Source organism: Cherax quadricarinatus, chromosome 79, assembly GCF_038502225.1.
Source record: "Cherax quadricarinatus isolate ZL_2023a chromosome 79, ASM3850222v1, whole genome shotgun sequence".
NCBI classification, from domain to species: Eukaryota; Metazoa; Arthropoda; class Malacostraca; order Decapoda; family Parastacidae; genus Cherax; species Cherax quadricarinatus.
In genome coordinates this window covers 385293-397819 of record NC_091370.1, presented here as the reverse complement: position 1 = coordinate 397819, position 12527 = coordinate 385293, and the positions used below count along the sequence as shown (strand labels likewise).

At 44.5% G+C, this 12527-nt stretch overlaps 1 protein-coding gene across 1 annotated transcript in view; it reads right to left on the bottom strand.

Moving 5' to 3' along the window:
• Positions 1-12527, bottom strand: part of LOC128702598 (organic solute transporter subunit alpha) — a 349376-nt gene that overhangs the window by 12589 nt on the left and 324260 nt on the right. Inside the window, exon 5 of the mRNA XM_053796900.2 lies at positions 12232-12503. Within this exon, the coding sequence (XP_053652875.2) occupies positions 12232-12503 (272 nt within the window). The remainder of the gene's footprint in view (positions 1-12231; positions 12504-12527) is intronic.

Genomic DNA, 12527 nt, shown 5'->3' with positions numbered 1-12527 from the left:
GCATGTTCAATGGAGGGCACGTTCAATGGTAGGCACGTTCAATGGAGGGCACGCTCAATGGTTGGCAAGTTCAATGGTAGGCACGTTCAATGGTTGGCACGTTAAATGGAGGGCACGTTCAATGGAGGGCACGTTCAATGGAGGGCACGTTCAATGGAGGGCACGTTCAATGGTTGGCACGTTCAATGGTAGGCACGTTCAATGGAGGGCACGTTCAATGGAGTTCACGTTCAATGGTAGGCACGTTCAATGGAGGGCACATTCAATGGTAGGCAAGTTCAATGGAGGACTCGTTCAATTGAGGGCACGTTCAATGGTAGGCACATTCAATGGTTGGCACATTCAAAGGAAGGCACGTTCAATGGTTGGCACGTTCAATGGTAGTCACGTTCAATGGAAGGCACGTTCAATGGAGGGCACGTTCAATGGAGGGCACGTTCAATGGAGGGCACGTTCAATGGAGGGCACGTTCAATGGAGGGCACATTCAATGGAAGGCACGTTCAATGGAAGGCACGTTCAATGGTAGGCGCGTTCAATGGAAGGCACGTTCAATGGAAGGCACGTTCAATGGAAGGCGCGTTCAATGGAAGGCGCGTTCAATGGAATATCAGTGCGTAGAAGAAGGGCACTTTCATTAAAGGTCCCATCAGGAAAAGGATCTGAAGAATACAATAAATTATAGCCTGAGATGGGAGAAATAACAGCAGAGTGTAATTTTGGTTCCTGTAAGCAAACACCAACAGGGGCAAACTGGGAGAGTAACATCTGAAGCTCACCCCGATTACCCCTGAGGCCGCATATATTCCACTGTAAATAGGCCATGATTGGCAATGATAAAGATACTTGAAATCCGCAGGTAAGGGTTCCTACGGACTAGAGGGGTTAGAAAAGTCCACATGCGGAGGCAGTGGAAAACGTTCAAGCAGCGAAGGAACGGTGCGCTGTGAAGAAAGGAGTTGCGCAGATGGAGCAGAGGAGTGAGAAAGAGCGGAAGGTGGATCAGTGTCCATTGATGGTTTGGTCTCTGCAATATATTCAGAGATTGCTTCAAGTGTTTCGGAATTCAGAGACGTCGTATGGGAGACAATATTGGAAATGGTAGGGGGAGGATGAGTAAAGATTGGAACTGTATTGGACTGTACCAAGGTAGAGGGGGGGGCGAAAGGGTGGAGGGAACTGGAGAAGCGTGGCAGGGGACAGAAGAGGCAGGAACCTGGGAGGTGGCAGAAGAGGAAGAAACTTGGGAGGGAACAGGGGAGGAAGGTACAGTACGAGGAGGAGGGTGAACCTCTACACTTGTAACTGAGCCAGTGAGAGGGGGAGAACCAGGGACAGAGACAGGGAGGGTAAAATGAGGAGGTGGAAGATGGGTAGGAGGTGTTAACGGACCTTTTTTTGACTTTTGAGAAGTAGAGGGACGATTGGGAGGAGGTGTCGTACGAGGTCTCGTCGATACTGAGGCTTGTGAGAGAGAACACGAAGAAGCGAGATCAGACTGAGGCGTCGAAGTAGGGACGTCTGAGCCGAGGACAGCAAAAGGATTAGATACAGGAGTGACTATGGGAGAGGTAACCACAGAGGTGGGTGTAGAAGATGGGATACCAGAAGTGGGGGGACGTTTTGAAACACGGGAATAAGAAACACGTGGGAGTCTCCCTTGGAGGCGGAGATGAGAAACTGCCATGGCATAAGGGAGACCTTCCGTCTCTTTGAGGTAACGGATTTCCCGCTCGTTTAAATAGACTTGACAACGGCGAGAGTACGAAGGGTGAGCCTCATGACAGTTAAGGCAAGAGGGAGATCGATTGCAAGATGTATTAGAATGGTCATCGGCACCACAGACTGGGCATTCGGCGATAGATCTGCAATATTTCGCTGGATGGCCAAATCGCCAGCAATTTCTACACTGTTGTGGTGTAGGGATCACCTTTCAAACTTGTAACCGACGTCCTGCTATATAAACTGAGGATGGGAGTTCTCGGCTGTCAAAAGTTAAACGAGCCACATTGCTAGGGTATCGTCTCCGCCTGCGGGCAGGAAGAACGTAAGTGTCTACCTTGAGGATTGGGAGATCTTGGAGTTCCAGCTGTTCAAGAATGTCAGTGCCACATGTCTGGAAATTTTGTTGAACTATGGTATGGGGCAGAATGACGGTACCACTACAAGAATTGAGGGACTGATGTTTTTCAAGAGTGACAGGAACAGTATCGATATGGGAAAGACGAGAGAGCTCATGAGCCTGGGTAGCATTCTGTACGGTAATGATGCGCATACCGCTCTTAAGAGCATGAAAAGAAATATCTTTACCAACATGGCGTAGGAGTGCCTTGCCAATACTGTGGTCAGAAAGATAGGCAGTAGAGGAAGTCGGTCGTAAAGTGAAGAATTTAGTCCATTGTTCAGTCTGAAACTGAGCGTGGAACGGTAGTGAAGGACGTGTCGATCGTTTCTGAGAAGAACGAGAAGGTGGAGAAGGATCATCAGCAGGTAATTGTCATTGGCGTTTAGGCGTGGGACCAGAGTTGGTCCGACGTGGAACGGGTCGGCGATTTGAAAATTGCCGCACCGTAGAGGGAGAGGCCGGAAGCATAGTCAGAGGAGAGCAAAGGTCCGATAAATCGAAGGAGTCAGTCGAGGCCTCAGTACCTGAAGCGGGTGAGGAAACAGCACCGGCAAGAGGTACAGAGGCATGAGGAGTGTCTGAAGAGTGGTCCAAAGATGAGGCGGGGTCAGAACAGGGTGCGGTATCAAGAAGGGGCCCGGGGGTAGTAGGTTCATGGACTAGGGCTGCCATGGTTAGGTTACTTCTTTCTTTTTGTTTTTAAGAAAAAAAAAGAAAAGAAAAGAAAATAAAAAGAAAAAAAAGAATAAAACAAGGGGGGACCGGGGAGGGATAGTTCCTAGGAGGAATGAAAGGGCCAGAAATCTCCCTCCGCGCCCAAGAGGACCTCAGCACCGCAAGTAGCGCAGATGCAGCATGGAACCCATGCCATACCCTACCCATCATGCTAGTAAACTAACAATCTGGGATAGCAACCTCACATCTGCCGAGCTACCTCGGTGGACAAAAGAGAGGGCGGCCGGATATCCGCCACAAAGCATACCTCCTTCGGCCACCACCCCCGGAATCCGAAAGGTGGCTTCCAGAGATACACCCGTCGCCCAAAAGACACCCAAAGCTACTCCGGGATACCGGAGAGGGATCGGGACATCCCCAGGCGATCCAGATTCCATGGCAAACTACGCCACCACCAAGAACCTCAACGGAATGGGATAGACCCCGGTATCCTTTCCCCTACCCAGGAACTAGCGCACCTGTGGGAGAAATCCCAAAGGCCAAAAAGAGGAAGGGCAAAAGGGAGGAGTGGGGAGGAGGAGGAGGAAAGGAAAAAGGGGAGGATGGGGAGGATGGGATAGGGGAGGGGAGATTGGGGGGTAATTAGGTTCGGTCTGAGGAAGACTGACAGGTCTAATTCCTCAGACCAAGAGCCTCTTCACCACGCCAAGGAGCCCCCCTTGAAGAGGAAAGATACCTGTAGCGGCCGGCACACCTCACCTGCCTACCACCACACTCCACCACTGTACCCACTCCCTTTGCTGTGTTTTTCTGCTGTTTTCCGTGTGAATTCATTGCCAGAGCTGTGTTTCTGAGTGCCCAAGGCCACTCGAAGCCACGTGGATCACCAAGCCACGTAGATCACGAAGCCACGTGGGGTGTGGACGATGCCACGTGGAACTACAAGCCACGTGGGTTACCAAGCCAGACGTCCCAGGCCACATGCTGTGGTCTGACGTCACCTCACGACATCACTCACAATGCTGTCTGACTTCACGTCACTCCAGGACGTCACCTCATGATGTCTGACCACCATGCTGCCTGACATCTTGTGATGTCACCCCATGGCATCACCTCATGATGTCACGCCTGATCGACAGTGTTAGTTTCACAGTAAGCAATATGTCGTGTTGTCGAGAAGACAGAGAAGATATATGTCACATGTTAATTAATTTCTCTCAGTGTTCTCATATGTTCGTGTATAGCTTAGTGTCAATTTTTGCACAGAAAAGCGTCATTTGCTAGTAAGCCATGTTGTACCGCACGTACAGAGCGGGTGTGTGCAGTTTTCCGTGTGTCCTGTGTGGTCTTGAGCCCAGCTGCTTCAGTACCAGTCGAGAAATGTCCTCCCGAGTCGCTTGCCAGAAGAAGCCCTGCCCAGTTGCCGAGTATTGACGATGCCTCACTCGAGGGCACCAGCAGGTTGTGCCCCAAGTTGAGTGAAAACCTGCAGTGACTACTACGATTACTGCTTCACCATTCCAGAGGAGACCGTACCCTGTTGCACCGATGTCTCCTGTGTTGCAGTATCTGTCCAGAGGCAGGAAGGCGTGCAGTGATGCCCATTAACACTCATTGCCTATGACCATGTTGTTTAGCACACCCCACCTGTTTTTTTTCTTCCCTTCCTGTCAGAAGTTTTCCTTTCCACGTCCATATGTATATGTTTTTATTTTGTGTTCTGTGCCCTGTTCCGGTGAGAGAGAGACTGAGTTTTTTTTTACAGGCAGTCATGGTCAGGGACGACCATGGTGGTGCATGGCCGAGCAAATGTAGACAGCCTGTACTGTCTGCATAGAGAGCCCATGCTGTCTGCCAGCCGAGTTCATATTTCGCGCCATGCTCATGCTGCCACCTATAGGCCTACCACTTCAGTATGCCCACACCTGCCTCTGCCTCACTCTCTCAGCCGCCTTCATTCAGACAACAGGTCTAGTCCTCTCTCCTTCGCTGGGCATGGCCCTCCCGGGCTATGGGCACTTAACACACTGCCTGTGTACCCCACGACATTGCAAATAAAGTAAGGAGCCTCCGAAGTCTTATCATTACTCCCCGCTACCAAGAACCACCAATTAACCCACAAATAATCTGGTAAACATACCTAACTGTTGCACATGTCTTAATCATCAACTGATACTACAACTATAAAAATGAAAGAACATTTGGCAGCCCTTTGATGATTACGGACAAGTTACATGTCTTCCTATTAAAATAATACATGTTTTCTAAATATTATAAATGGTTATAACTGACTATAATTTCTAAAGGGGTGGACTGGTAAGCCAGTGGAAGGTCTCAATCAGATGACCAAAAGCTCCAACGGCAGGTCATCCAAGACGTGCTTCAGGACACATCTGTCATGTTTCTTGATGAACCTAACCTTAGTGACTGTGGGCGCGCACACCTCCCAGACTGACATTATGGGTACCAGCACTATAGGTACCAACACTATAGGTACCAGCACTACAGGTACACACTGGTCCCATAGGTATACAAATCGTTTCATTCACATTTTCATTTCATTTCTATGTATTATACTTGTGAGGGAAAAGTTCAATAGATAGGAGTAGCGATATAGTAACAATAGTTTTATTGCCGGCTACTAGTTAAGGTAGGGTAAGTCAAGCTCCCGTTTTTCCAGCCTTTTTTCCCCCTCCCTGAAAGTGATAGTTTGACTCCCCCGAAAGGTGACGTGTGGGGCTCTGGTCAAACAGTAAATCACTCGACTCACAGCTCCCAACACTACTCTTGGATGACAGTGAGGGTCACCTGTCAATCAACAAGAAGAACAGGAGAAGGACTAACGTCCAGAGACTTCCCCATTTTGGATCTAATTACCTGTGCACCTGTATGAAATTGCAGGACGTAACCCCACAGCATTGCAGCGGTAAAGAACCTGCTTTCCTGTCATCGGGATATTATACTCAAGGCCCTATCTACTGTGAAGAACTAGCCAGTGGGTCGTAACCAACACCTGCGACCCCCCCCATCATCAGCAACGGCTACGATTTCAACAACACAGTGTCACCAACACCAGACACCCCTATATATTAGCGTTGAATTAAGTTATTCATATTTTTCATTTTTCATTTTCTTTAATGTAGGATTAATATTTCATATTGAAGTGTTTTATATTTTAAATTTCTATATAATAAAGTGTTTATGTTTGTCTGTTATTATTTCTTTTTCTATTCATTAATTTTCCTGAGGAGCCAGCCAGCCTTAGTAATACTTACTGAAGTTGTTACAGGGCTGAGAAAGCCTTCACAAGTGGCGACCTTGCCAGGATACAACTCAGACAGAATCAAGATTCAATTCCATCTCGAATCTACCATTGGAACTTCAACGCTACATACCACAGACGGTTACCACCAGCCATGAGTAATCATTCTCTATGGTAGGACTACAGTACAGGTATTTAATAGATTTGGTGATTGTTATAGTCTCAAATTATTGTAAGTCAAGTCAGGCAGGATATAATATTTAATTCTGCCACTTTTTTATGTAAGCTTGAAACAATTTGGAGGATTAGACTCTAGGGACCCGAGATTTTCCAGTGACAACTTGTTTCATTGAGCTCTTTATAATATCAAGGGAACTGTCATAGGACACTCTTGATTTGTTGGTGAGAAGATTGGATGGTCAAGGGACCCCATTCTACTTGCTGTTTGCTCGGAGCCGGCATAGAACCCTTCGTTTTCATTAATACATATTGTTTAATTGAAGTAGGGATCGAGCCCTCTGATTTATTTACAGTTTGAGCGGAGCAGGAATTGAACCCTCCGTTTTCTTTAATACCCGTTTCATTTCCCCTGATAGTTTAAGTTATTCTTGCAAGCATGGAGGAATACCAGTTTTGGATGAACGCTGGAAGTAAGTTAGGAATAACGGGGAAAAATTTAGAATGTTTCATTAGTGCTAAAATCCAGGAAAGAATTGAAAAGGAGAGAGAGAGAATCAAAAGAGAAGAGGAAAAGGAGAGATTGAGAATCGAAAGAGAAGACAAAAAAGAGCGTGATAGACTTGATCGTGAGGAAAGAGCTAAAGTACATGAGGAACAAGTTAAATTAAGGGAACTTGAGGAAAGAGCAAAGGACAGAGAATATGAGTTAAGGGAGAGAGAAAAGGATAGCGAGCTCGAACAAGCTCGTCTTGAATTAGAGAATAAAAAGTTAACTTTCTCACAACAGCAATTAGATGAAGGAGTAATGGAACAACGTGCAGCTAGTGCACATATTCCAACACCTAATTTACCTCCCTTCACAGAGGGGGAAGACATTACTTCATACATTATCAGGTTTGAAAATACCACTACCCTCTGTGAATGGCCTGCTGACACCTGGGCTACCAGGTTAGGAATGTTATTTTCTGGTACAGCCTTAAATATCTATGCAACTTTGTCGCAGGATATCATATGTAATTATAACCTACTGAAGAAGGCAATCCTTAAAGCATATCAAAAAACCACTAATTCTTACAGGAAAGATTTCAGGTATGCCACCTTACAGCCTGGCCAGAACTTTCAACAGTTACAGGTAACACTCTTTCGTTTGTTCGACTTTTGGATAGAGGGTTCAGGAATTGATCGCAGTTATGAATCTCTTAGAGACTTCATGGTTGCTGACCAGTTCCTGACAGCTCTTCCCCATCAGATACGAACATTCATCAGAGAACGTAACCTGATTAAAGCTGAGGAAGTTGCTGAGGCTGCTGACCTGTATGCTGAGGCTCACAATTCCTATAAAGACCTAAAGGGATCGAACCCTAAGGGCAAGGGTTCATCGGACCTTAAGAAATCAAAGCCTCTAGTGGAAAGTAAAATGACTTCTTTTATTCCTGTTTGTCATTTGTGTGGTGTTAAGGAACATAAACGTCCAGATTGTCCTTCTAAGAAGGTCCAAAAAGTTGGAAGATGTTTTAAAGACTGTAATGACCAAGCACCCTTCTGTTCAGGAACAGTTAATGGACTTAATGTATCTACCATTTTACGAGACACTGGATGCACATGTATAGTAATTTCTGATAAGCTGTTCCCTAATCATAAAGAAACTCATTCCTCTGCTATACTTTCAGACTATTTGGGCCGTACAGACACTTTTCCTACCATCCATTGTTCCATTAGGTCTAAATGGTTCACAGGTTGGTCTGAAGCCGTACTAGCTCCCATCACTTCTTGCTCTGTACTAATAGGTAATGTAAAAGGTGCCATTCTTCCTTCTGAGGTTGACCTTTCATCACCAAAGATGGACATAGGTGTTTCAGATCCTCTTCCTGTAGAGTCGGAGAAGCCCCTCGAAAGTTCAGATGAGACAATGTCTCGTGAGATTCATGTGGGATTAAAAACCAGTGATGCTACTCTCGAAAGCGAGGTAGTAGGATCACCGGTTCACTTGTTAGATGAAAGTGAAGATATCACCTCCGATACTATAAATGTCTTGACTAGGGCTCAGACCAAAGCCCAGGCTTCTCCTACTGTCCATCCTTTGATTTTCCCTGACTTCAAGCCTTTAGATATATCGAAGGACTCATTTGTCAATTTACAACGTAATTGCCCTTCTCTTCAGAATTGCCATAATGCCGCTAAACAAAATCAAGTTATCCAAAGGAAAAACTTTTCATATAAATTTGAATATATAAAAGGTATCTTGCACAAGTCAGTATTCAAATTAAATTCAGATGAGATAGACTATTCAATCTTAGTTGTTCCAAGTCAATGCAGAGAGACTGTTCTTAAAATGGCTCATGACCTGCAAGTGGCCGGACATTTCTCACATCGTAAAACTTTAAATAAAATTAGGGAAACCTATTTTTGGCCTAAAATGTCCTCAGATGTCACTACCTATTGTAGATCGTGTAAAGTTTGCCAACTGTCATCCTCCCGAGGTACCAGGCGAGTACCTATGGTCAAAATGCCAGTCTTTACGGTACCTTTTGAATGAGTAGCTATTGACATCGTTGGTCCTTTATCTCCACTTTCATCTGGGGGACATAGATATATATTAACATTAGTTGATTATGCTTCGAGTTTCCCTGAAGCCGTTCCCTTAAAGACCATAACTACTACAGAGGTGGCTGAAGCCCTTTTGTCCATCTTCTCCAGAGTGGGCATCCCTAGAGAAATTTTGTCTGACCGTGGGACACAATTCACATCTGACTTAATGCAAGATCTCTACCAACTTCTGGAAGTGAAGCCTCTCTTCACCACACCCTATCATCCCAGCTGTAATGGGAGGATTGAGCGCCAGCATTCGATTCTCAAGTCCATTTTAAGGAAACTTTGCTCCCTTAAACCTAAGGAGTGGCATCGTTACCTACCCTGTGCTTTGTTTGCCATGAGGGAAGTTCCCAGTGACTCTTTGGGGTTTTCACCTTTTGAACTTCTCTATGGTAGACAGGCCAGAGGTCCATTGTCCATCCTTCATGACCTTAGATCTAAACTTGAGGAGACCTCTGACATAGTTTCGAAAAACTTAAGTTTGTCAATGGACCAGTACAAAACCTATTTTGACTCCAAAAGTCAGAGGAGAAGTTTTAATGTAGGGGATGAAGTTCTTGTACTTTTGCCGATTAAGTCAAATAAATTATTAGTAGCATGGAAAGGTCCATATAAAGTATTAAAAACTTGTGGGAAAGTTGACTACCTCATAGAAGTCAAGGGGAAACCTAAGCTTTATCATATCAACATCCTTAAGAAATATTACCAAAGAAATTCGGTTAACTGCCTTAATAACTTTGACTTAGTTTTTCCACACGAACTTGATAAAACAACTGAAGAATGTAAAGTGTGCGTAATTGACACCTCTAACTTAGACTATGATGAAGAACTACATGACTTGGTGACTCTGGACCACTCGGGCGCAACCAACATTAATATTAATGAATCTTTGGATGACCATAAGAGACATGAATTACTTCAATGTGTGAGTAACTTTTCAGACGTCTTTACTGATATTCCAGGTGTCACCTCCACGGTAGTCCATAAGATTGACTTATTGGTGGACAATCCTATTAAATGGAAATTATACCCAGTTCCAGTTCACCTTAGGGATGCATTTGACCGAGAGGTAGACAAATTATTAAAACTAAAGATCATTGAACCTTCAGTATCTGCATATTGCTCACCAGTAGTCATGGTTAAGAAGGCGGATAATTCATATAGACTTGCTATTGACTTCAGAGGCCTTAATGCTATAACTCGGTGGGATGCTGAGCCTATGCCCTTAATAGATAGCGATCTACACAAATTTTATGACTCTTCCTTCTTTTCAGAGATTGATATTGCGCAGGCATATCATCAGGTAACGTTAGATCCTTCTTCTAAGCAGTACACCGCTTTTCCTACACACCAAGGACTGATGCAGTATAGAACTATGCCCTTCGGTTTGGTAACTGCCTGTGCTACCTACGTGAGAAAGGTCTTGGGTAATATGCCAAATGTTTCAGTTTATTTTGATAACATTTACGTAATGACATCTACGTGGGGAGAACATATCCAAATATTAACATCAATTTTGCGTAGGTTACACTCACATGGCCTCACTGCCAAGCCGAAGAAATGCTTCCTTGGGTATAACAAGATTAGATATCTTGGACTGATACTTTCTAATAACACACTGCAGCCTCTCCCCAGTAAGATCAAAGCTTTATTAAAATTTAAATTCCCCAAAACCAAGAAGCTCACGCGAAGCTTTCTTGGTTCTGTAAATTTTTATGCACGGTTTATCTCGAACCTTACTGATCTTACAGGCATCTTATCAGACTTCCATAAAAAGTCTGTGAAGGTACCTCTTGAACTTTCCGACGTAGCTCGGGAAAAGTTTAATGAGATTAAAAGTATCTTTTCGAAAGACCCTATACTTAAGATTCCAGAGATTAATAAAACATTTTGTTTGAGAACTGATGCCTCCAATACTGGCTTAGGTGTGGTGTTACTACAATACCATGATGGTACTCCCTTCCCTGTATGCTTCCTAAGCCAGAAACTCCTTCCCGCAGAAACGAGATACTCCACCATAGAAAAGGAATGTTTGGCCCTTGTGTGGGGTATCTCCAAACTTAAATTTTATTTGCTGGGAAAAGAATTCATTTTAGAAACGGACCACAAACCTTTGATATACCTAGAAACTTTTAAGGGAACCAACAGTCGCCTCTTGAGGTGGACATTGGCACTCCAGGCTTTTATGTTCCATATTGTGTATATCAATGGTTTATCCAATTATTTCTCTGACTGGTTAAGTCGTGACAGTCAGTAGAAGATTTGTTGCCTTACGCGACTTCCACATGTTAGAACTTTTTCCTCGCCTATTCTTCTTATACTCCTTGACTATAAGTTTGGTATGGGGGAGTGTGAGGGAAAAGTTCGATAGACAGGAGTAGCGATATAGTAACAATAGTTTCATTGCCGGCTACTAGTTAAGGTAGGGTAAGTCAAGCTCCCGCCTTTCTTCCCCCTCCCCGAAAGTGATAGTTTCATTGCCGGCTGCTTGTTAAGGTAGGGTCAGTCTAGCTCCCGCTATCCCTTCCCCTCCCTCTTCCCCCCCCCGAAAGGTGACGTTTGGGGCTCTGGTCAAACAGTAAATCACTCGACTCACAGCTCCCAACACTACTCTTGGATGACAGTGAGGGTCACCTGTCAATCAACGAGAAGAACAGGAGAAGGACTAACGTCCAGAGACTTCCCCATTTTGGATCTAATTACCTGTGCACCTGTATGAAATTGCAGGACGTAACCCCACAGCATTGCAGCGGTAAAGAACCTGCTTTCCTGTCATCGGGATATTATACTCAAGGCCCTATCTACTGTGAAGAACTAGCCAGTGGGTCGTAACCAACACCTGCGACCCCCCCCCCCATCATCAGCAACGGCTACGATTTCAACAACACAGTGTCACCAACACCAGACACCCCTATATATTAGCGTTGAATTAAGTTATTTATATTTTTCATTTTCTTTAATGTAGGATTAATATTTCATATTTAAGTGTTTTATATTTTAAATTTCTATATAATAAAGTGTTCATGTTTGTCTGTTATTATTTCTTTTTCTATTCATTAATTTTCCTGAGGAGGAGCCAGCCTTAGTAATACTTACTGAAGTTGTTACAGGGCTGAGTAAGCCTTCACAATACTTAATAACAAAAAATATTTTATGTGACTCGCACAATGGTTCTATAAATTTGCAAAAGTTAATATTTAATTTTGCTATAAATATAACTTACCGAGGTAGCCTTAACTTACGAAGACTCTGGCTAGATCTAGAGAACTCACTGTTAGCGAAGACTCTGGCTGAGATACATCTAAAAGACTCACTGTTAGCAAAGACTCTGGCTGACATACATCTAAAAGACTCACTGTCAGCGAAGACTCTGGCTGACATACATCTAAAAGACTCACTGTTAGCGAAGACTCTGGGTGAAATGGGTGGAAGGCAAGGTATGGCTCCGCTGGGCACCAGGATAGAATTAACAATAATTGCTTGAAGCCGAAGGAAGACTAGACACAGCTGGAAGGTCACTATCTTGGGCGTGTAGTGGAACTCTTGTAGCTGTTGAAGAGAAGCCTTGAAGCCTACGATAAAGGCCCACAATCCGAAGGCGAAGGAGAGGGTGGAGATGATGTAGATGTAGATATATGCGTTGCTGGGTCGCATGTCCAGCTGGGTGTACCTGTGGAAGGTGAAGACAATTTAG